General features: G+C 35.4%; 1 protein-coding gene and 1 non-coding gene across 4 annotated transcripts; one reads left to right on the forward strand and one right to left on the reverse strand.

The window, feature by feature from the left end:
- Nucleotides 1-1,178: 1,178 nt before the first annotated feature.
- On the reverse strand, nt 1,179-23,734 carry ZUP1 (zinc finger containing ubiquitin peptidase 1). 3 transcript variants are annotated; one of them, XM_053592531.1, is made up of 10 exons: nt 23,538-23,734; nt 21,138-21,713; nt 17,630-17,740; nt 15,701-15,822; nt 13,613-13,781; nt 9,929-10,117; nt 9,273-9,438; nt 5,923-6,074; nt 3,769-3,989; nt 1,179-1,428 (listed from the first exon to the last, which is right to left on the reverse strand). In XM_053592531.1, the coding sequence occupies exons 2-10, from the start codon at nt 21,697-21,699 to the stop codon at nt 1,381-1,383; spliced, it is 1,740 nt and encodes a 579-aa protein (XP_053448506.1). In that variant the 5' UTR covers nt 21,700-21,713; nt 23,538-23,734; the 3' UTR covers nt 1,179-1,380. The 3 variants fall into 3 exon arrangements, with proteins under 3 accessions (XP_053448506.1, XP_053448505.1, XP_053448507.1); XM_053592530.1 differs by having other exon boundaries at nt 23,486-23,734; XM_053592532.1 differs by having other exon boundaries at nt 23,393-23,734.
- Nucleotides 8,383-8,486, forward strand: LOC128586944 (U6 spliceosomal RNA). Its single transcript, XR_008380398.1, has one exon. It is a non-coding gene; the product is annotated as a U6 spliceosomal RNA (small nuclear RNA).
- Nucleotides 23,735-25,395: the final 1,661 nt, after the last annotated feature.

The raw sequence follows: 25,395 nt of genomic DNA on the forward strand, positions 1-25,395 counted from the left end.
AGAGTGTGCCTAGAGTGGTAAACAGAAGCCAGATTATGTAAGAAGTCTGGATTTTACCCATAATGAAAAACAAAAAAAAAAACCTAAAATGTAACACAAACGTATTTGTATTTTAGAATGTTTTGGCTTCAGTGTGGAAGGATAAGAGAATCAACACATGAGACAGGGAGGCCAGTTAGGAGGTTACCACATTAGGTAAGGTGAACTGACCACATGAAAACAGGGTAACAACATGGGGATATAAAGTAGAAAACTGGTCACTAGTCTGAAGGACAGAATATTAGAAAGAATGGTTTCCACAATTCTCCACTTGGCAACACTATTAATATTTCATCCTTGAAATCTAACTTTCAGTCTTTGTCAGAGTATCCAAAATTCATAAAACTTAATTTTTCATGATGTAGTAGACATTTGCTTTTCTTTGTTGCTTAACATCCTTTTCTTCATCTACTCTGATTTCCTTTTGAAGAACTGCCTCTGTCCCACTTGATAGAATCATGCCAATCAGATGTACTCTCTTTGGAATCTGAATTTTGAGCAGAGATAATTCTACCATGGCTCCCAATTGGATTGTTCTCCCAGAACATGGTCTCCACAGTTGCCTTAATTCTATCCCAGTTCTCTATTGCTACCCAATGGATTATGAGACTTCTGATAATCTTTCAATGGATTTCCTTCTGTTTACATTGACCAGAGTTAGATTCTTGCTTGCAACCATATATGGTATATCCAACAAGAATTCCAAAGATTCTTTTCCACAAAACACCTTAAACACCTGACTCTCATAGTTATATGCTTTGTGCAATTTAGTGACAGGAAATCCTTGTTTTAGAACTATGCCTATTTAAATATTATTTCTAAGCAGTGTACAAGAAATTTCATCATATAGGTTCTCTACCAGAATACAGCCAAATAGTATAATAGTAAGAGCTTGGAGGTGGAATGGCCTAGGTTCACAACTTGGGTCATAATCAATTTTAGGTGGTAAATTACTAACTCCGCAGAACTTGAGTTTCCTCATGAGGCTAATAACAGTACTTGTCTCACAAAATTATTCTGAATGTTAAACTAATACATGTGAAATACTAAAAGTGCCTAACTAAAGTGAGAACCCAATACATATTAGCTTATGGCTATAAAACCAGTTTCTGAAATGTGGATAAGAAAAAAAAAAAAACCACAATGCAAATGAGATATTTTATTGAAATAATGACTGAACAATGAGGTATTACAAGTATGATTTAATTAACATAAGTATTTTAGAAATTAAATTATATGTTGAGTAGTTAAGAGAATTCACAGATTTTGTAAGTTGTGTTAGTTCAGTATACGAATTTGGAAAACGAAGCATAATTTCTAAGCACTGAAATGCTTAATTCTTCAAGGAATCTTCTCAGCTATAAAGACTTGAGAAGCTTGCCTCCTAGCCTTGAAAAAGAAATTTTATAATTTATAAGTTATAAGGCAATTAATTAGAATATTTAATTATCATTCTACTGTCAAAATAAAACTTCATTTTTAAATTCAAGATAATAACAAAAATTCCTAAAAAAAATTACAATCTCAAATTTATGAAATTAGGAATAAACATTTCTAAAGCCAACCCATAAAGAAATTAAAGAAAATTTCAGATAATGACAAAACAGAATGAAATAGAAAAACCTGCTTTTTAATGGAATAAGTATCAAAAGTAATATGCTGTGGGCTCACAGTCAGAGAAAGATAGATAAAAACAGAGGAGAAAAGTAGAGGGATATGTGATTAGGAGCTGAGAAAAAATTAATCTCCCTCAATTATGGCTTTAAAAATATCACACCAAAAAGATTTTTGATGATTGTGCTATTTTTACAACTTGAGTTCCAAGACATATTAAACCAAGATAAATTAAAACTCACTAATTAAATCAAGTTGAGAGCAAAGGATGGTACAATGGAAAACTAAGAATGTGAAGTAATTTAATAATTGCACATCAAACCGAGAAAGAGTTGAAGAAGATGATATTATATATATTTGTATTTATTATTTCACTGAATTGAATTAGAAGGTATTTTCTAAAATAAACTCCTTCAACTTAGTAAGTACTCTGATGTCTGGAACAGGGTCTAAAATTAGTAGATACTCAAAATATATTTATGTCAGAAATGTCTTACGGTAATGTTAAATGGTTGCCAGAATAAAAAAAATTTTTGAAAACCAATCGCTCTTGGGATAATAGCTGCATGATTATTAAAATATCAGAACTAATCTAAAGTCCAAAAATGAAAAACAGAACATGAAATACAATTATAAATATCTATATTTTGGCATATTGTATAATATCAAATTTATTTCTAATAAATCATAGTTACTGCTTAGAAGAAAATAGACATTTTAAAACCAAGTTATAAAAACTAACACAAAATAAAAGTAAAATCACTATTTTGACCTTATTTAAAGGTTGCAAATTTCCACCTGATGATCTGCAGATCAATCAGTATTTCAATATTTGCTGAATTCCTACAGTATATAAAGTACTATTAAGAAGGACAGAATAGTAAAAGGCAAATAATCTTTGGCCTTTATATGATCTAAAGAGAAACCAGAATATGACTTGACATCTTTTTGTATTAACCTGGATTGAGGTGGAATGCATTCTTCTGATTTAAGCCTCACAAGAATGGAGAAGCAAGCATCCATAGTACTCTATTCTAATAGGAAGGCAGTAAATGAGCAAGTACAAGGGGTGGGGGTGGGGGTGTAGGACAGTGAGGGAGTGGAGAGAGGGGAGGAGGAGGGTGTTGATGGGTCACAGTGTATGGCACACCTCTGAGGGGCAGGACACAATTTTAAGAGGGCCTTTACCCCACAAATGCAATCAGCATAACCTAATTCTTTGTACCCTCAATGAATCCTAAACAATAAATAAATAAATAAAAACTAAAGCAACTTGTAAAAGAGAAGGAAAAAACATAAGAACAGAATAACCATAAGACATAGATGCTAAAAAAAAATCCTGAAAAAAAAAGAAAAGGCTTGAAGGCAATATGCAAAAATAAATTACGTTAAATTAGTAAGGTCATATCTTTTCATTTTTCAAAATATATTATCTTTTCAACAATAAATATGAAATAGTTCATATAAGAGCTCAGTAATGATGCTATTAGGCTTTTTTTCCTTACAGAAGAAGCAACATTGGGCAAGGCTCTAGATGCAAATTGCCTAAATTGGAATTCTGACTCTGCTTGGTATCTGTGTAACCATAGGAACTTAAAAACTTCTTTATGCCTCAGCATTCTCATCTGTAAAATAGGGCTGTTGTCTGGATTAAATTCGTTGATATATGTAAAGCGTTTAGGACAGTCACCTGACATTAAAAACGAAATATTATAAAATTGAACATTTCTGTGGGGCTCTAAGTAACTGATAGTCATTAGGTATAATTCAACTTAAAAATGCCTATTCCAATAGCTGGGCATTGTGGCGGGCGCCTGTAGTCCCAGCTACTCCGGAGGCTGAGGCAAGAGAATCGCTTAAGCCCAGGAGTTGGAGGTTGCTGTGAGCTGTGTGAGGCCACGGCACTCTACCGAGGGCCATAAAGTGAGACTCTGTCTCTACAAAAAAAAAAAAAAAAATGCCTATTCCAGAAGTTAAAAACCATAAAATGTCTTTGCCAACTTAGGAAAAAGAATAATGTACTAGGAGATATAAAGGTATAACACTGATTTTAACTAAAAATTTTAAACTTTAAGTTCAACCCACTCAAGCATCACATAATATTTAGATACTTACAGCTTTTTCTTCTGGAGAAAGTGCACCCTCTACTGCCACTATCTGGTACTGCTTATGTTTTAAATTTCCCATAGATTTCCGAAGTTGTTTAAGACTGCTGGCCTCTATGTCTTGCTTTAATAGTTTCTGCATTTCTCGAGAAGGACATCCAGGGTCAAATATTAGCAACCACAATGTTCGGTTTTTTCTCTCTTCAATCCCAACAACTGTTCGACTATGGCCTATCAAAAGATTTTTTAAAAATCAACATCATTTACAGCTGTACAGTCTCTCTCTATATAGTGTGTGAGCATATGTGTATTGTATTTAGAATATAAATATACATACAGTCAGCCTGTCTAATGTGTATAATGTATGACCATTAAGTTTGTGAACTCGTCCTAGAAAAAGTGCTATATACTTCATTGCTGAGTATCACTACGGTCACCTTTGAAACACTCCTCTTGGCAAGCTATGTACTGATGCAGCACCTATTCCATCCTTCAAAGTGATTTTGGAATTCTTTTTCTAGAATGGCCATCACAGCTATCATCATATTACCTTTAATATCTTTTGAATGTCACCAAAATGTCTTCCTTTTAGTATTTCCATTATCTTCAGGAAAAGAAAAAAGTCAATGGGGGCCAGATCAGGTGAGTAGGGAGGGTGTTCCAATACAGTTATTTGTTACTGGCTAAAAATTTTCTCACAGACAATGCTGTGTGAGTTGGTACACTGTCGTGATGTAAGAGCTGTAAGCGGTTGGCCAAGATTTTAAGATTTTCTTTTTCTATAGCAATGTTTACTTGGTCTACTATGTTTTTCACAGTCAGCCAATGATTTTGACACACAATTCAATGAATATTAGCAATGTTTTCATCAGTTCTCCTTGTTACTCACTGCCCTGGACGCTTTCCATTAGAGATGCTTTCATTCCCCCCAGAAAAATGTTTAATCCATTTGTACCCTGCCATTTTCTTCATGCACATAAACTTGGACAAACATGTTCCTGATTTCACTTCTACTCTTGCCAAGCTTAACTAGAAATTTAATGTCTGTTCATTGTTCTAATTGAAGCTCCGACATTCTGATAGTACACAAAAATACACAACAATAATGAATGCCTCTCTGCAAGACACCACATGTTGACACAAACACAACTGTGAGTCACTGATGTACCAAGTTTATGAAACCTTAGTGAGTTGTTTATACAGTGCTGCCAACATAAGCACACAGCGGCAAGTAATTGTCAGACCCATAATGCGTATGTTTTTTTATGTAGTTAGAATCACAGTTCACATATGCCTGAGTTCTCCTAAGAGAACCTGGGTAAAGAGAACCTTTACCTGGGTAAAGACCTAAGCATTAGTTGAGGTCTACTTCAGTTTTCTTTTGTTTAATTTTAGTTTTCTAAGGGCTTCATTACAAAAAATTCTGCTTCTACTCTGCCATATATTTTATTTTTCCCTTCCCAATCCCTTGATCTCTCTTATTCAAATTATCTCAAATAAAAGGATATAAAATTTATCTATTCTAGAACAAAAACTCTCATGGTTCCAAAGTTAAGCAAAAGTAAAATTATATACACTAGAATATCAATGGGGAGGGCTTACTCTCTTACAGTTTGTATTCCTAACCGTTGAAATTTCTAACACTTACTTCTCTTTATTTCTGTCGGTCCAAATCATCAATTCAACAAAATATACTATGCATCTAAGTGACAGGCACTATTCTAAGTAATAAGGTAGATAGCAAAAAACAAAATAAACATGACTGCTTTCATGGAGCTTATATCTAACAGGAAGAGACACTCTATAAACAAAGTAAATAAGCAAAGTAAATGCCAGTGGTGGGAGGCTGGGATAATGAGCTGCACTTTTAAATAAGGTAATGGCAGAGAAGGCCTCATGTAAGGGACATCTGGGTAAAGACCTAAGAAAGTAAAAGAAGAACAAAAAAAGAAGGGTGAACCAGACAAAACAGCACATGCAAAAGGCCCAGAAGATGCCAGAAATATTATCCTTCATTACCCAAGAATGTATCATACTGACAAAGCAGCTCTGAAAATCAGACAAATGTCATTAACACCTCCCCCTTGTCAGAATCTCAACCTTAGTCATAATGTAATGGTTTGTTATCTTATAAATAACACCACTATCTATGATTTATACTAACCTTGATGCTGAAGATAGATAGGAGGTTTAGATGTACACACTACTTTTGGACTTCCTTCCCTCTCTGGAGAATAATAGTTCAATATCCACTCAAATAAGCGAGGGTGTGTGCCTGAAGGACCAGTCGACTTGTGAAAATCAACAATACGGCACCTAAAAAAAAAAAAAAATCAACAAAATGGATTATAAAGAATAATTTTTAAATATTGGAGTTTTCATTTATAAAAATTCTTCGTTTAGAACTAATTTTATCTAGACATTATTTCTATGAAGGAAGAAAAAATTAAATATACATTTTTATTAATCTGGAAAACTATCATTTTTGTGGGCCAATCTAATGGAGATAACTTGCAACTTATCACTGAGAGTTTTAAGTGCTCAATTGAACTTGTGGATAAATTGTTCAGAGGTAGGAAAAATGCTTTTAGGTTAACAGTTTGATTGCATGCTTAGATTTACAGTATTGACTAGTACCACATATGTTACATACAGAGAACAAAAGGAAGGGATTACAAATAACTAGCAAAAAAAAATTCAGGGTCTATTAATAAAAACAATTTACTAAACTATTTAAGGTATCAAGAAAGATGCTTGTTATACAGGTATTTTAGAAGAAAATTTTCCTTTTCTTAAGAATTCTAACCTGGTTTCTTGTACCTTCAATGAATCCTCAATAATAAAAAAAAAAAAAAGAATTCCTTAAGAGCACACAAAATGATATACTATATATAAGGAGAGGTATGAACAGACTGGCAAAAAATAAAATAAAAAAGCAGAAATAAATTTTGAGGGCATTAAAATAGTTTAAATAATTCAAGAAAGTTATTATATACACAATATTATTAGCTTTTCTATTTAAAATGTAAAAAATATTTTTACCTCTGAATCTAATTATCAATTAATATTATAAAACTGCTATAGAAGACTGCTTACATTACTTAGAAACACATACATATAGAAGGTAATATAAAACCATAAAGATTAAGGTAAACTTTGCATTAAAGATGAACACAAGCATCTACTGTTTCTTTTTGAAAATGGAACAATGCTGCTGAAGGAAAAATGATTTAAATACCTAAGGACAAAGAGAATAGGGTCAGACAGGAAATAGCCACACAGTTTTGGAAGATGAAAAGCAGCACAGAGGACATATAAAAGTGAGTGGAAGAAAAGAGATCTTATGTCTTGAAATCACAGACAGGCTGAAAACTTAGAGGCACCAAGTACTGAGAACAGTGAGGCTAAAAATATGAGATTAACTAAGTTTGCTTAGAAGATGAAGTACCCATATATCAACTGCCTTCTCCCCAGTATAGGAGCTCTAGGCAGGAGAATGAAAAATTCATCTGAATAGCTTCTGAGAAAAGATCTCTTTATATAATGGTATTTGAGATTTTCCCAAGCAAATAGCAAGCTTCCACCTAAGACTTGTCTGCTATTCTGCAAGTTCCATGCACTTCCAATCAGCTTTTTGTACCTCAATCCTCGCTCTCTGATTGGACAACTAAGGATTTCCCAAACTTAAAAGAAAGCCTTCAAAGTGGAAAAGACTAAAATAAACAGCCATGAAAATAACTCAATAGGGAGTGAATGGGGAATAGGAAGAAAATGTTAGAAAAAATTTGTAACCATACAAGAATATGATGCTATGAAACTATCCCTTAAAATTAAAAGCATAATTGCTAAAATAAAAATTTCAATGAAGTAGTTGGGATATAAAGTTAAGTAAATCTAGAAAGTAAAACTAAAAACAAAGACATAAAGTGGAAGACATGACAAACTTAGAAGGTCAAAGAAGTTTGGTGGCCAACAAACATAAGTTCTAGGAAGAAAAAAAAGATAACATAATTATCAAATAGCAAATGTTAACTTCTGAACTCTTCCTACTTGCCTGCCACAGTTCCAAGCACTTTATTATCTCACTTAATTGTTACTACAATTAATTCTATAAAGTACTTTCTATTAATATCTTCTTTTATTAATGATGGAACTAGGACAGAGTCAAGTCATTCAGCTGGTAAGTAGGAAAGCTAGTACCATGTTTGGGCAGTCTGACTCCAAAGTCCAAGGTCTTAACTACTATACTAACTGAGATCTTAGAATTCACAATCCCAGACTCAAAGGGAAAAGAAGTGCCCAATAAGGAAGCAAACCCCACACTCACGGTGAAATTTCGTATCAGGGCCAAGAGAAGATAATGAAAAACTTCCAGAGAAAATAGATTATTTGTAAAAAAAAAAAAAGAATTTGATAGCATCTTAGCTTCTCAATAGTAACACTGATTGCTAGAAGTCAATAGAATAGAAAACTTGATCTGAAAATGATTATAGAAATAAAGCCACCAAGTGCTTGCTTCAGCAGCATATATACCAAAGTTGGAACAAGGGTGGTGCCTGTGGCTTAGTGAATAGGGCATCGGCCCCATATACCGGAGGTGGTGGGTTCAAACCCGGCCCCAGCCTAAAACTGCAAAAAAATAATAATAAAATTGGAACAATACAGAGAAGATCTGCATGGCCCCTGCACAAGGATGATACGCAAAGGCGTGAAGCGTTCCATATTTAAAAAAAGAAAGAAAAGAAATAATGCAAAAAAAAAAAAAAAAAGAAATAATGCCACCCATACTATCATTTAAGTAATGAAGACTAGGTACCTTGCCTCAGGAAGCTAAGTGCTCAAGCAAAAAGAAAGCAATCCAGAAAAGGGAAAAACATAAAACCCGAAAAATCCAGGCCCCATTACAAGAAAACAGTGAAGAAATGCTACATGGTAATAGCTATGGAAGGGAACTAACAGGCAAACAACCCAGACTGGCTCAATGAGAACAGAAGACTCCGAGAAGGAGCGGTCTGGAAATAAAGAAGACCTCAAAGCACATGATAGAGTGCCTAGAAAAACATGAGACCACGATGCAGTCAAATAGTAATAGGGGAAAGGCAAGGCAATTACTAACTTAAGAAAAAAAATTTTAAACGTGTTAGAAAAGGAAATAAAATTAGCAATGAGCAATATTTACAAAATTGTAATGTAAACATCTGACTTGAATAACAATTGAGATTTAAACATATTGGAATTGAGGGTGAGCAGGTAGAAGATTTAAAAAAAATACAATAGGCACTATCTAAAACTGATAAAACAGGAAAAAACTATGAAATAGTATTATTTAAAAACAAAAGCTGCCTATGAGAAATAGGACCTGCGAGTAGAGAGGAGCAAAGATAGGAAATAAGTTGTTGGTTTTCATTATAAGTATTTCAATCCCATTTAATTTTATTTCTATCTCTTCAATAAAAAGAGAAAAAAAGCTCCCAGATATGGCAATAACATTTACTTGGGTTTTTAGGTACATACTTTATCCTTAGAGAGGTCAGGAGGGTATATACTTCACATGCTCCAATCCAGGCCTTTGTTCCCTGTAACCTGCTATTAAGTTGAGAGGCCCCCTGAGGATCAAAACCTTCCTTCCATGCATCTTCAATCATAGACTGGATTTTTGGAATGCAAGGAATTGACATACCTAAAATTATACAAAGAAACATATTATGACAGGTGCTCAAGTAGCAAACAATATCATTTATCAGTATATCATGTACTGTACAGGGAACTACAACACAGTTTTTAAAGACAATTATTCCTGGCTCATCACCCATAGCATAGTGGTTATGGCCTCAGCCACATTGCACCGAGGTGTTGTGGCAGGCACCTGTAGTCCCAGCTACTTGGGAGGTTGAGGCAAGAGAATCGCTTAAGCCCAAGAGTTTGAGGTTGCTGTGAGCTCTGATGCCATAGCACTCTACCGAGGGCAACATAGTGAGACTCTGTCTCAAAAAAAAAAAAAAAAAGACAATTATTCCTTACATCTTCTATTATATCTTTTTTTCCCAACCATAATTCATATTTCTTATGTAAATACCCACTAACTTTGTTAAAGATATTAATTGTCCCTGCTATAATTAATTCATTCCATATCAAACCTATTTTATCATATGACAAGTTCAGAGTTGTACCTTTCAAGCAATCATCATAAGCATCATTTTGTAATAATGATGAAAGTAGCATCTGGAAATTTCTGTAACCGCAACCCCAACCTTTGTCACCCAAAGATGAATGAAAATGATCCACCACTGCAGAAAGCCACACATGCCTCACATCTGTGGAAACATTCTGATAATACCTCTGAAGTGCATCAATAATTCCTACAGCAGAAGAAGAGATAAGGTTTGGAAGGTTTTGTTATCACCTTTGTATGGCTATCTCATACATTTTTAAAATCAATCTCTCCCTTAAGTTACACATCTAAATCCTGTCAATTCCATCTTCTTTACCTTCTTACTGCTACAACCTTAGTTCAAGTCCTTGGCTTGTTACTACAATCCAATTTTCCTAATACTAGCCATTTTACCTGTTACACTGAACTGAAATTATTTTTATCCTTCATTTCTGCATCTGCAGGGCCCCATATATAAAGTACAACTGTTGAAAGAATGTTCTTGTTACTCCATTTTATTAAACATAGTGCTAGAGATTATTTTGCTCCTAATCAAAAAACATCAATGGCTCCCTATAATCTATAGAATAGCTGGAATCTATGGTATATGAACCCCCACCATAAGATATCCTCAAAATTTCTCTTTTCTTCCATACCATTCTTCTTGCCATAATTTTGGCTATGGCTTAACTGAATATGTTAAAGCTTTGTCTTTCAAGATTCCTGGGACATACAATTTTCAGGTAGGGACAGTGGTGGCAGAAGCAGTAGCAGCATCATGGACAGTGTAGACAGGGGCAGACGGCAGTGTAAGGCAGATCACTGCCGGATACAGCCCTAGCACTCCTGAGCTCATGCCTGAGCAGTCTGCATGTGCCAAGGTCCCTACTTCCAAATCAACTAGACCCTGAAGGAAGCCCACTTTCATAGGAGCCCCTTAACATGATGGGCTGGTGGTATCTTGCCTTCTGTGAAAGGACAGCACTGAGAAGATTGGATATTTCAACTTGTGACTTGTTTTTTAAAATACTGCGTGCGCGCGCACAAAAGCCTGTTGACTATATTTGAAATAACAGGTTAACAGGCAATAGTTTACTGGTGGTTTTGGTGCACTATTGCAATTTCAAATTGCTCTGAAGCAATTTTTTATAGGATTCTTTAAGGGAGGGAGTCAAATTCATGGCAAGGTAGTGGTATGAGGAGAGCACATGGGTGTATTGAATCTATAATATGTCTGACTCAGAGTAATTTCCAAATTATCAATTAAAAATTCTATTTTATGTAACATGGCCTTTTAAAAATTCAGGATCTTCATTTTTTTTATTCAATAAACTAGTAAAGGCTATCTAGTTTACATGATAAAAACAAGGTTTTTTTCCCCCCAAAGTAATCTTGATTCCATCTTGCACTGACATTAACTGCCATACTACATCTTAGTATGGTCCTCAAACTACGGCCTGGGGGCCACATGAGGCAGTATGATAGTAGTTGTTCCCATTTTGTTTTTTTACTTCAAAATAAGATATGTGCAGTGTGCATAGGAATTTGTTCATAGTTGTTTTTTTTTTTAAACTATAGTCTGGCCCTCCAACGGTGTGAGGGACAGTGAACTGGCCCCTTATTTAAAAAGTTTGAGGACTCCTGTAAGACGATCTATTGAAAGTACTCCCCTTTGGGCTCAGTGCCCATAGTACAGTGGTTAGTGCACCAGCCACACACGCCAAGGCTGGTGGGTTTGAACCTGGCCCTAAAACAATGACAAATGCAACAAAAAATAGCCGGGCATTGTGGTAGGCGCCTGTAGTCCCAGCTACTTAGGAGACACAGGCAAGAGAATCACTGAAGCCCAAGAGTTGGAGGTTGAGGTTGCTGTGAGCTGTGATCCCAAAGCACTCTACTGAGGGTAACATAGTGAGATTCTGTCTTGGGGGGGGGGAGGAAAGAGCACTATATATTAAAAAAAAAGTCTTCTCCTTTAATAGAACAATCAGATCCACTTTAGACAGTGTTAGAGAAGCACTGTCGTAATAATGGTCTCTATTCTTTGTTTTAGATTTATATTTCAAGAGAGAATGTCTTTTAGACTCCTGTATACTTAGATCACTTCTGTATTAATATTCCTTCAGTGTCTGCATCTACAACTTTAGTAGGAAATACTGCATAGGTCTGAAAGTAATGAAATATGTAATGATTTTTTGTCTTACAAACTTATGGTGTCTATAATTAAGGAACTGATAAAGTTTAAGTTAACTGAACTGATGTCTAAAGCAACAAGTACTATGAAATTATTGGACAAGGATTATCAGTCGGTAAGGCGCCGGCCCCATATACCGAGGGTGGCGGGTTCAAACCCGGCCCCGGCCAAACTGCAACCAAAAAATAGCCGGGCGTTGTGGTGGGCACCTGTAGTCCCAGCTACTCGGGAGGCTGAGGCAAGAGAATCGCTTAAGCCCAGGAGTTGGAGGTTGCTGTGAGCTGTGTGAGGCCACGGCACTCTACCGAGGGCCATAAAGTGAGACTCTGTCTCTACAAAAAAAAAGAAATGGAAAGACTGGTGTGGCTTTGAATTAAATGAGCACAGGCTTTAAAAGAAATAATGTAGCAGTATTTACTTAAAGAGATAGATCTGTTCCCATTTTACTTAGTCTAGTCAAGTTTGAATAATGTAATAAGCACCACAGAGGCAAGAAAAGGTTCATTTTTCTCTGCTGCACCCGTTTTAATGAAAGGATTTGTTATGTAACATTTTAATTCAGTCCAAAGGTTGCAGGCCACAAATTTCCTTAAGACCATAGGTTTCCCATCTAGCCACTTGTGGCTATAAGCATTTGAAATGGTTTTTCTAACTAAGATGTGCTACAAAGTAAAAAATATAAAATACATTTTGAAGAATGTATAAAGAATCTAAATTATCTCATTAATGAGTATCTCATTAATATCTCAATATTACTAGTTTTTAATATTGGTCACAGGTTGAAATAATAATATGAATACATTGTGTTTAAACTATTAAAATTAATTTTACCTGTTCCTTTTTACTCTTTTTAATGTGGATTCAAGATATTTAAAATTATACATTTGGAGCTGGGCGTGGTGGCTCACGCCTGTAATCCCACCACTTGGGAGGCTGAGACAGGTAGATTGCCTAGGCTTACAGGTTCAAGACCAGCCTGAGCAAGAGTGAGACCCATCTCAAAAAAATAGCTGGGCGCTGTGGAGGGTGCGTGTAGTCCCAGCTACTTGGGAGACTGAGGAAAGAGAATCACATTGCTTAAGCCCAGGAGTTTGAGGTTGCTGTGAGCAATGATGCCACAGAACTCTAACGAGGGTGACAAAGTGAGACTCTGTCTCGAAAATAAAATAAAATATAATAAATTACATATTTGGCTCACATTATAGCTCTACTAGACAATACTGGTCTGGAACATCGTAAGTACCCAACAAAAAGTTTTTGAAAAGGTTCATTTTTAAATGTTAAGTAAAGTAACACAATATAAAAATAAATTATCTTTAAGTGATTTATTTTAAAAATAGAAGTTCAAAAATTTCAAAACAACACATTTAAAATAATATTTGAATAGTCTTATGCAAAACTACATAAACCATGGATCACTAAGATTAAACAAAATTCAAATGACTTTGATTATTATTATATCAGAGAATATGCAAATTAAAACTATGATCTTGGTGCTTAAGTACTCACCAGAAGTTTTTGTTTTTCCATCATCAACACCAATTGCTAATGATTCCATCATATCAGCTTTTCTTCTATGAAATTCAGATGGCTGCATTCTTCCCCTATTCACTTCTATCTCCATATTTCGTAGTTGCTGTTGTTTGTAGCCTCCAGAATTATCTAAACCATACTGTCTCTATTGAACATTAAGAAAAACTACTAAATTTTCATGTCCCTGTACCTTGATGAGAATGCAAACTTTTATTTATTTCAAAATATATGTTGAAACATTTTGGTTTATAGATTTTATAGGAATCAACTTAAAAATTTTTATGAAAACTAAATCACATCCATACAAATCCCTGACTTACATTAATAATCACATTTTCTATAAACAAACTCTGTGGCAAGAGATCTATTTTCCTTGTATAAGCAAAGTAAAGGATTTCTGTCTTTCTACTACAAGTACGGTGAAAGGCAGAAGAGTTCTAAACAAATTACTGATTTTTCTTCAGGAAACTTGTCAGTCTTTGTTATTTGGTTCCCAGGCTAATCCACAAAAGTCTATTTACTCCATAATTTATTCATTCAACCATGCCACACAGTAAAGGAACTATGTTTCTACACAATGGACTGAGAATCTCAAATTGTATGTATAGAACTGTCTCCATCTAAATCAGTGGTTCTCAACCTGTGGGTTGTGACCCCTCTGTAACAATGAAAATACATTGCAGCATTAGGAAGGTTGAGAACCACTGATCTAAATAAATACCTCGCAAAGGTAACTAACCTCCTTAAATATTAGAAGCCTTGTGTACTAATACTGTTCAAAATTATGTAAGGCATAAAGACTTAGAAGCCGGCCATTTTCTTTCCTTCTCTGAATTCTGGTGGGAAAATACTTTGCAAGTAAATGAATCATCGATGAAAAAAAAAAAATCCTAAATTAGATCTTCTAAAGCATATAACAAAGAACATAGACATCTGAGATGTCTGAGGAAAAAAAGAAATAGGTCAATAAGTCTTGGAAAATTATGATACGTACAATGTAAATTAGGATATTCAAGCTGTTGAGAAGTCCTGAAGTACACAAACCTGTTTAACTGAACACTTTCAAAACTACTCAATCATAAACCCTTCTTATTTATACACTATCCTATTAACACATAGAAAAAAATCATTTAAAAACTCTATGAATATTGTTAGCACAGAAGACACTACAGTCCACAAATGAGGATTGAAAAGGGGAGAAATGGATGCTAAAAATGTAAATGCATTAAAAAAATAACAGATGCTGCCATGTTAGTTCGACGGATACTGCTACATGCCTAAGATAAATGAAGTCTCAAATATCATCAAAATACTCCTTTCTAAATCCCTGAAAATACAATCTATAAAAGAATTTAAGACTCAGGAGACATTAATTCTAAGTATAATTCTTATTTCCAAGTATCTACATAAACATTTAAATTCTGAGTCTTGGTTTTCTTATTCATCCCATCAACTTACATAGGTTTGAATCCAAGCTTTACCACTTAAAAGCTGCCTGACCCTGAGCAAGTTACTTAAACATTCTTTGCCTCCATTTCTTCATCTGAAAAAAAAAAAAAAAAAAAAAAAAGAAGGGGTGGGGGGCTAAAATAATTTCTTTATGGATTTGTTATAAAAATGTTGATATACCATATGTGATTACCCCAGGACCTAATCTGAATCTTACAAATGGTAGTTATTATGCACTATATAATATACACAGTAAATTTTTTTAATAATAAGGACAAAAATAATAGACTGGAGTTTTAAAAGCATATTTGAAAAGTAAGAGCTCTAGGCCGGGCTCAGTGGTTCATGCCTACATTCCCAGCACTTTGGGAGACCGAGATGGGCAGATCGCCTGAGCTCACGAGTTAGAGACCAGCCTGAGCTAGAGAGAGACACCATCTCTAAAAATAGCCAGGCTGAGGCAAGAGAATCACTTGAGCCAAAGAGTTTGAGGTTGTTGTAAACTGTGACACTGGCATGGCATTCTACTGAGGGCAACAAAGTGAGACTCTGTCTCAAAAAGAAAAATAAGAACTCTACCAAATTAAAATATTATAATTGTTATTAATCTTATACCTGTAGCTTCTGAAATTCTTCTCTTTCTTGTCTTGATTCTTCAGATTTCCTCTTTCTGTCTTCTTCTTGTTGAAGCCGATGAGCCAATTCTAGATCACTAGAACACTGGACTCTATCCATGCCTGTTAGATATTTTTAATATTCAGACTGAAATAACTGTTGCAATCAAAGCTTATTCATTAGTTAACACATATTTCAAAAAGAGTAAATACTATTATTTGCCATTTATTCATGACCCTAATTTCATAGAATCACCAGTTTTCTTATAGCAAAACTCAGAATTGCTATAAGAAATAACCTCCATTTAAAAGAAAACTAAAGTTCACTGAAGGTTTAAGCTATGACATTTCCATTAATTATCTCATTTGATCTTTATGACAAACTTATGAAGTAGGTATTGTTATTTGCTGAGGAAACTGGAATTTAAAGAGGTTAAGTGACACCTCTCATTGATGCTCCTTAACACAACTAAGGCAGATTGATTTTTCAAAGAAATACTAGGGGAAAAAATGGAAATAGAGAGCATAAAAATATCCATTTATACATAAAGTGCAGGTGTTAGATAATTTATTTAATAATTATAGTTTGGCCCCAAACAAATGGTATAACTTCAAAATCTTACCCTGCTTCCTTTCTATCCAGTGTCCCCCAGAGCTATTAATCAGTGGCTTCTGGCCATTATCTGTCTCCTTAACCCCACAACATGATGTTTCAGTGATGCTATTGAATACTCTTTCTTTCCGTCCAAGCCTCTCTGCAACAGCTACATCTTTCTATTTAGTCCTCACCCCTCCCATTCTTGGGGATATACAATTCACAAATGCTTTTTGGTATACCCTGAAGCTATCTATCTACAGGATTTACTCAGACCCTATCTTTCTCTAATTATCCAGGATAGGCTTACATCATAATATATGTGCCCATACACAGCTCATTATAAAGAGTAAGAATTATCAGATATTCAGCTTCAGAAGGGTCATCCTTCCATAGCACTCACTTGTAATCTTGTTCAAAGAAAGAAAACTCATCAGCTGGAGTAGTTGGTAGAAAACTACCAGAACAGAGAACTCTTCTAATCTTTGGGTTAGGCTGAGTGAGCAGGTAATGTTGTCCATGGAGATCATTAATATTTGTACTAAGATCATTGATACTAGACACTAAAGACCCCTGAATTAAAAGAAGCTATCTATGTCCCTTAAGAAACTAAAACAGGGTAGAACACAATTGTTTTCTCTCAGGGCCTACTTTATATTTTCTTTCAGTGAGTTTGTAAAACTCATATAGGATCTTTCTACTTCTAAGGCATCATAATGATTAATTAATAAATGCCATTATTAAAAAGATAGATAGGAGACAGAGGAAACCTATAAAAGAGTCACTCTAAAACCAATAAGTAATTCTGGAAGCTAGGGCAAGCAGCCAGAAATGCACTAAAAGACATTTTGGTTATATAGTTCATATTCATTTTTAAAACTACATTCACCATAGAGCAGTTTAAAGATCAACAAGTTTTGCTGACCAAATGCTAAATGTAATCACTTCTAGCTGCTGAATGGCCTCCATATGTAAACATAACACTTTTAAAATTGCATAATATTTAAAATCACTATCTTACATGTTTGTACTCTCTAAATATTGGTGCTCCAGGGCAAAACCCAGGATGCATATCCCTGGTTTGGATGGCAGTCAAATAATTTATCTCTTACAACTTCTTTGTGAAAAAAATTTCTAAAGAAAAAGTTGCAACTAGATAAGGATCAGAATTATTTTTAAATAGTATGATTTTTTTTGCTATATCATTAAAAATTTATGTCTATAAAAATCATAAAATTATTATTTATAAAAAAATTATGTCTATACTCTAAGATTTGTGTCTTAGGAAGTAGAAATTAAATAATGATATTTTTATCTTTAAGCACACAAACATACCTTGTCTAAAGCTGCTTTCTTCTAAGTGCAAGTCGACATGTTCCTGAAGAATATGGTAACTTGTACACATGAGCCCACACATAGGGCAGTCATAGAGTGGTTGATCACAGTCTGTATTAGACACATAATAAAGTTGATTTTTTAAACTTCTAGATTTTTTACCCCATGTCAAAGATTGCCTATCACCTATTAACCTATTCCTCTATCTCACTTCTATTAATTTCACCTTTCTAAAGTCTTTGCCTTAATTAAAACCTCCTACATAGAACATATAGACCTTACTTTTTTTTTTTGTCATTCATAGCCTCCCTCATGTTTTTATTTACTTTCCAACCTGTGATTCCATGCATCCTCTAAGGATAATCATTCCTTTGAACTAACTACAAACTCACCTATTTTATTTGTTTCAACTCAAAGTTGGTTAAATCTAGCTACCACTTCTATACCTTTAATGACAACCAGTTCTTTTGTAGTGCTAGACCTGACACCAATTTACTGAAAACTTATGGGAAACAGTGTGTCAGTGGAATAGTGTCTGGCATTTCTCATCAATGGGAATCCTTGCAGCAGCTCATAAAATTTTCATTCTTAGCAGATAAGAAAATCATACTTAGAACACTCAGTAATCAATGAACACTGTTACTTAAGAATTAACCAAGACTAGATAGATACCTTAACTATATTAAAAAATTGATAATGCTCCTATAATCCTGCAAAAATTAATTAGGTAATAGGAAATAAAAATAGAATTTACAAAAGCAATACAAACTATAGACTACACAGGAATAAAGCTAACACAAATGTACAATGAAAAAAACATAAAATTTTATTGAGGGATAAAAAAGATGACCTGAATTAATGTGGAGGTGTACTTTGATCTAATTTCAAACTAAATTCCAACAGAATGTTCATGCAACTTGAAAACAACATTCAAAAATACCAAATATTAAGGTCTAAGTTGATAATGAAAATCGATAATGAAAATGAAGAGGGAAGTACTATCCTATCTGATGTTGCTGACTTGTTACAAACTATTGTTATAATGGAGTGGTAAGAAGAAAGCAATAGCAAAGTAGAAAAATAAAGTGCATCTAAGATACTTAACCATGTAGATAAGAAAATTTAATACAAGATAGAAAGAGTATTATGAATCAGTGCAACCCTGGTTTCTGGACAAGAGAAAACTAGATATTAGTTTTTCAGTTCATATACACACAGACTCAAACATACACAAGCCAGATGGGGTTTAAAAATGTGAAAAAATATATGAAACATTAAACTTTTTAGAACATGAGAGTATTTTTCTGATCTTAGGTAAAGAATACTTTTTTAGACAATACATAGAAAGGAAATATAAATAAAAAAAAATTAAAACATAAAAAATTTAAATCCTGCACAAAATTAAGGGATAATCAATAGCCTATGAAGTATAGCTTAAGTTAAGAATTTACATTGAGAAGATATTTAAAAACCAACTCAGGAAGACAATCAACTCACAATATTTAACACAAATACAGTTGGCAGATGCATATAACTTAATAGAAATATACAAAAAATATAAAATGCTACTTTACAACAGAGGAAATTAAAATAACTGTGAAAAAGATATCAATTTCATTAACAATCAGGGAAATGCATTTTTTGGGGGAAGACAGAGCATCAAGCTGTCACCCTCGGTACAGTGCTGTGGCATCACAGCTCATAGCAACCTCCAAGTCCTGGGCTCAAGTGATTCTATTGCCTCCACCTCCCAAGTAGCTGGGACTATAGGCGCCTGCCACAACACCTGGCTATTTTTTGGTTGCAGCCATCATTGTTGTTTTGGCGGGCCCAGGCTAGATTTGAACCCGCCAGCTCAGGGAGCCCAGGAGTTGGAGGTTGCTGTGAGCTGTGATGCCATAGCACTCTACCCAGGGCAACAGCTTGAGGCTCTGTCTCAAAAAAAAAAAAAAGAATCCAGACATTGACTTTATATCTGCAGTCCCCAACCCCCAGGCTGTGGCCCTTTAGGAACCGGGTCAAATAGCAGGAAGTAAGCAGCTGGCAATTGAGCAAAGCTTCATCCATGTTTACAGCTGCCCCATTGCTTGCATCAGCACCAGAGCTCCACCTCTTGTCAGATCAGTGGCAGCATTATATTCTTTTAGAAGCAGGAACCTTACTGTAAACTGTGCACGTGAGGGATCTAGCTCAGGGCTCCCAGTAATTCTGATTATGGCAACTTAAATAATCATTTCCTCATACAGCACAACCTCTCTAAGCTGACCACTCAACAGTATAATGAACTGGTCAACATACTGAGGTGGTGGTCAACATAATGAACTAGGCCTACTATATTGGTATGTACATGTTGTGTATGTCTGGTCTATGCAAATTAGAAGTGGTCAATGTAGGGAGGTGGTCAACTATAGAAATTCTAATATTACAGTGTAATAACAGAAATAAAGTGCACAATAAATGTAATGTGTCTGAATCATCCTGAAACCATTCTCCCTAACCCCCACCCCCACCCCCATCTGTGGAAAAATTGTCTTCCACGAAATCAGTCCCTGGTACCAGTCTTTTACAAAAATTAATTCAAATGGATCACAGTTCTAAAAATGCAAAACTATAAAATCTTTAGAGGTTGGTAATTAAGTTTTTAGATTCATGAAAGAAAAATTAAACTGCACTTCATTGCAATTAAAAACTATGAAAGTCACTTATTAAGACAATAAAAAGACGAGCCACAGACTGAGAGAAAATACTTGCAAAATATTCATCTAATAAAGAAATTGTAAGTAAAATATACAAAGATTCTCAAGGCTCAACAATAAGAAAAAAATATGAGATCCTAAATGTGTATACAACAACAACAGAGCCTCAAAATACAAGCCTCAAAAGCAAACCTGACAGAACTGAAAGGAAAAACAGATAAATTTGTAGTTATAATCAGGGATTTTAATGATCTTTTTCTCAAAAATTGGTAGAACTACTATTCAGCACTAGATAGGAAATCAGCAAGGATATAAATAATCTGAACACAAACAACAGGAACTAATTGACACATATAGAAGAGTCCACCCAAAAAAGCACATTTTTTGTTTACGTGCCCACAAAACATAGACCTCTCTTTAACCATAAAACAAACCTCAACAAATTTAAAAGAGCTAATGCTATACAGAGTGTGTTCTCAAATCATAATGGAGTCAAACTAGAACTCAATAAAGAGGTTAGGACAGTCTTGATGCCACTGAGCTTGTAGAAATAAAAAAGAATAATCCCTTGAAATGGGCGAGGTTTCAAAATTACTGTTAATGTAGCTGAAACATCTTACATCTGCATCAAAATTCTTTCCCATAATTGTATTTTTATAGTGTCATAATGGCAAATGAACAATGTTATAGACATAAATGGATTAAAAAACATACTTGTAGTAATCTGAGTTACAAACCAACTTTTAGGACACCAGATAATAAACTGAGATTACTTTTACTTATAATAATTTATAATAAAATGAACACCTTACCTTCTAATGGATTGTCTAAAAGATTGGCATGCTTTGTTTTCACATGAGTTTCCATATCTTGACTACATTCCTCTGTATTTCCACAGAACGGACATTCAGGAGGACTGTACACTGTTTCATAAAATGATCCCTTTCTTTCAGTTAGGCCAGACTGTCTTTCCTTACTTTTCAGGAATTTTCTTGATTCAGTTAAGTTCTGTGCATAAAAGGCTTCAGGTTTTAAAGTACTATCCTTAGGCAGGCTTTGAGCTGAATTTTTCAGATGATTAGATGCACAAGCTGAATGAATACTTGAATTAATGTCTGTTCTACACTGTAGGGTGGTGTCCTTTTTGTTCTCTGAAGTTCCATATTGCACTGTATTGATCCTCTCAAAATTTCTTTTGAGTGTATTCTGCTCAAAATGAGCAGTTTCAATATGAAAACACATTTCATCATAATTCATGCCTGACAACTTGCAAAATGGACACACAACTTCATTTTCCATGTGAACAATTAGTAAGTGAGTCTTCATGTCTGATTCTGAGGTTACTGTTTCACCACAAATATCACAAGAAAGCATGGTATGCCAAGTAGCTAGAAAAGAACACAACATTAGCTTTCAGAGAGTTGAAGAAAAACTAATTTCACAAGATGATTTCAGATAATTATTTTAATGTTTTAATATTTAATGTTGGGTTATTTTAATGAAGCAATTTTCAGTGTACTTTATGTTCCTCAAATACACAAACTTATTTATAAATTTCAACCACAATTTCAGGCTTATGGTTTCCAACAAAGTTAATAATAACGAAAAGCAATAATTTTAAGAATAAAATATTTCAAAAAGTGGCTCAGCACCCGTAGCACAGTGACTATGGCACCAGCCACATACACCGAGGGTGGTGGGTTTGAACCCAGCCCGGGCCAGCTAAACAACTGCAACAAAAAAGAATAGCTGGGCGTTGTGGCAGGTGCCTGTAGTCCCAGCTACTTGGGAGGCTGAGGCAAGAGAATCGCTTAAGCCCAAGAGTTGGAGGTTGCTGTGAGCTGTGATGCCACAACACCCTACCAAGGGCAACAGTGAGACTCTGTCTAGAAAAAAAAAAAATTCAAAAAGCTTGCCTGGTCCAAGGTGGAGAAAAAGGAACATTTAGAAAAATTGCCCAGGTAATATAAGTAAAAGAAAACAAATCTATCAACTGATGCATCTAAGTACAGAACACTAAAGTTCATTAAAATGGTGAGGGTAAATAAACACATTTTAATAATAGGAGTTTAAAACACTTTAACAGCTCTATTGTGTCTGTAACTAATTTAAGTATTACTTTTAGAATAAGAGACTAGGTGACAGGGCTGATACCAGGGGCAGGGGCTTGAAGATTGAATACAGGTGTTAAACAAACCTCAAGCAAAAGCTAACTAAAGGGGCTGATAACTGCCGACCAGGAGCCAGCTTCAATTGGCTTGTCAGCTCTAACACCTCACATGAACTTTGGCTAATTACAATATCATTTACACTGTAGTTTTAAAATTTTTCACCCTTGAAATCATGACAGTTCCCAGACCAACAAAGTATGAAGACGGGAGGGAATCCAATTCTAGAAAATACTACCCAAGTTCTTAGTGAAAACCAATCCTTTGGTCTTCAATATTCCTCCCCTCAATTATTGCAACTACAGCAAATCTATACCGACTTCCTCCCAGCTCTTTCCTGCCTGCTCCTTCCCCCTGAGGGCATACTTTCGCTTTCAATAAAAAGCTAACGCTTGCTTAGCTTATGTGATACCTCCTGAAATTCTTTTCTCCCCCAAATCACCAAAAACCTGGAAAAACCTCCACTTGGAGGCAGATAATACTATTATCATTGCACACATAAGGAAACCCTGGTTCAGGTAGGTCACAAAAAACCTGGTTCAGGCAGCCAAGTTTCTGGGTAGAAAAGAGGCGAAAAAAAATGCTAACCCAGTCATGCTCCACAGCCCGTACTCTCACCCCAAAGTAAAAAACAGCAGAGGAGGCATAGTAGAAAAGAGCACTTATTCCAGAGTCGAGAGAACTAGGCATAATCTCAGGTTTCCTCATTTTTGATACACCTCATCTCTTTGAGGCTCAAACCGTAAAATAAGTTATACTAGTTTAGTAGTCACTTTTGAAGTTATGAATTAACAAAGTACTGGCTACCGAATTAAGGTAAAGTTAAGAAATAATTTTTTTAAAGCAATCACTGCCACCGTCTTCCTACTACATACCATCGTTCACCTAAGACTACTTACAAACAAATAGGTAAAGTAAAGGATCTGAATGCCGCAAAGCAGAGTCTGCGACAACGGCCAGATCCAGAACTCAAAGCCATCCCAGACACTAACCAGGACAAAGCTTTGCTCATGGGGAAGGAGGGATGCGACCGTCAGTTCTCACCAGCCCAAGAGGAGACAGCTGCCACACTGAGCTCCGCTCAGTTTCCTTTTCCAGCCTCGCCAGAAAAGGGGTGCGTGCGCTGCGTCCAGTATTTCCCCCAGCCTGAAAGCCTGAGGCCAGACCTTCCTAATACCAGAGTCAGTTAACTGAGAAAAGAACCGGAGGCTCCAAGGAGGCGTACGCCTCAGTTTCGCATTCAAACAAAAGCACTTCCGCAGTCCCGGAAGGGAAGAAATCCCAGCATTCCCGGTTCTGCGCCGTTCTCGGTTGTAGTGCATTCTGGGAAACGTAGTCGTTTTCACATCTCTCTTATTCCTGCTTTTTTCTCCTCCCCTGAGGGTTCCGACTCCTGATTTGCTTGGAGAGACAACTAGGTTCTGAGATCGTTAAGACTCAATCTGATTCAGTTGATAGGGTAGGTCCTAGGGCAAGCACCTGTCTACTCTGAGGACATCCTGAATAGCACTGTCTATTCTAGTTATCAGTAAAGGGTTCATAATATTACTAGGTATCAAACTCCAAACTATATTCTGGAGGTGGAGGATAAGTAAGAGAGGTTCTTTCCATGCAGTTACAGGATCATAAATACTATTGTCATTCACCCTGTATTTAATTCAACAAACATTTAAAGAATCCTTATCAGAAAGGCATTCTGTTTGGAACAGGAGCTGTAGCAGCAGTACACAAAAATCAATGACATTTGAATTTACACTGTGATGAAATGAAGAAAATAAAAGGTAAGTGAACTGATCGTGATAAGTGCTATGAAGAAACTAAAACTGGACTATAGAGATACTAAGGTTAGAAAAGTTCTCTGAGATAGTAAGAATGTTGATGAATGGACCTTGTCCCAGTAGGAAAAGGGGCATTTCACATAAAGAAAACAAAAGCTCAAAGTTGGAGCAAAAAGCACACGTTGTAACCAGAGCATAATGTGATAGAGGTCAGAGTTGTAGACAGGGTCCAAATAGTGTACCATCTTGTAGAAAGCTATTAGGATATTTAAATAGGAGGATGACACAATCTGATGATAAACCATATATTTTAAGAATTATTCTGGAGGTTTGTGGTTTAACATGACACGTTGAACATGTACATTTATATTATCCTGCCTCCCAAAATCTAATAAAATGATAGTAGGAGATAAATAATAATAAATATATGATGAGATTTTTACAAACCTTTGAAAGCTAAAAAATGAATAAATGAGTAATAATTAACTTAATTAAGAACATAAGTCAACAAAAGCAAATCAATTCATACCTCCCCCAAACCTAGAGGTGTTCAGAAATGAAAAAGCATAGTTCTGAAAAGATGTTGAAATCTGAGTCTAAAAAAACGGAACATTTTTCTGAAAGCACTTAGAACCCCACCTCCAGATTTCCTCCATCAACATTGTAATAGTTAATTTTACGTGTTAACTAGACTTGATTGAGGGATGCCTAGATGGCTGGTGCAGCTGTGTTTTGGGGTGTGTCTGTGAGGATGTTGCCAGAGGAGATTGATATGTGAGTCAGTGAACTGATAGAACGTCTGCCCTCAGTGGGAGTGAGGACCCCTCCCCATCAATTGGCCGGGGGTCCTGCTTGAGACAAACAAATGAAAAAGAGTGATTCTCCCTCCATTCTTTCTCCATTCCAGAATAAGACACCTTTTCGCTTCCTTCCCTTGAACATCAGACTTCAGGTTCTTCAGCTTTTAAATGTGGAGACTTGCACCAGAGGCCTCTTGGAGCCTCTCAGACTTTCAGCCCCTGACTGGAGGCTGCATCCTCAGCTTCCCTGGTTCTGAGGCTTCTGGACTGAGCCACATTACTAGTTTCTCTGGCACTCTAATTTGAAGATGGCCTATCATGAGA

The sequence above is a fragment of the Nycticebus coucang genome, chromosome 5 (genome assembly GCF_027406575.1).
Source record: "Nycticebus coucang isolate mNycCou1 chromosome 5, mNycCou1.pri, whole genome shotgun sequence".
Lineage (NCBI taxonomy): Eukaryota > Metazoa > Chordata > Mammalia > Primates > Lorisidae > Nycticebus > Nycticebus coucang.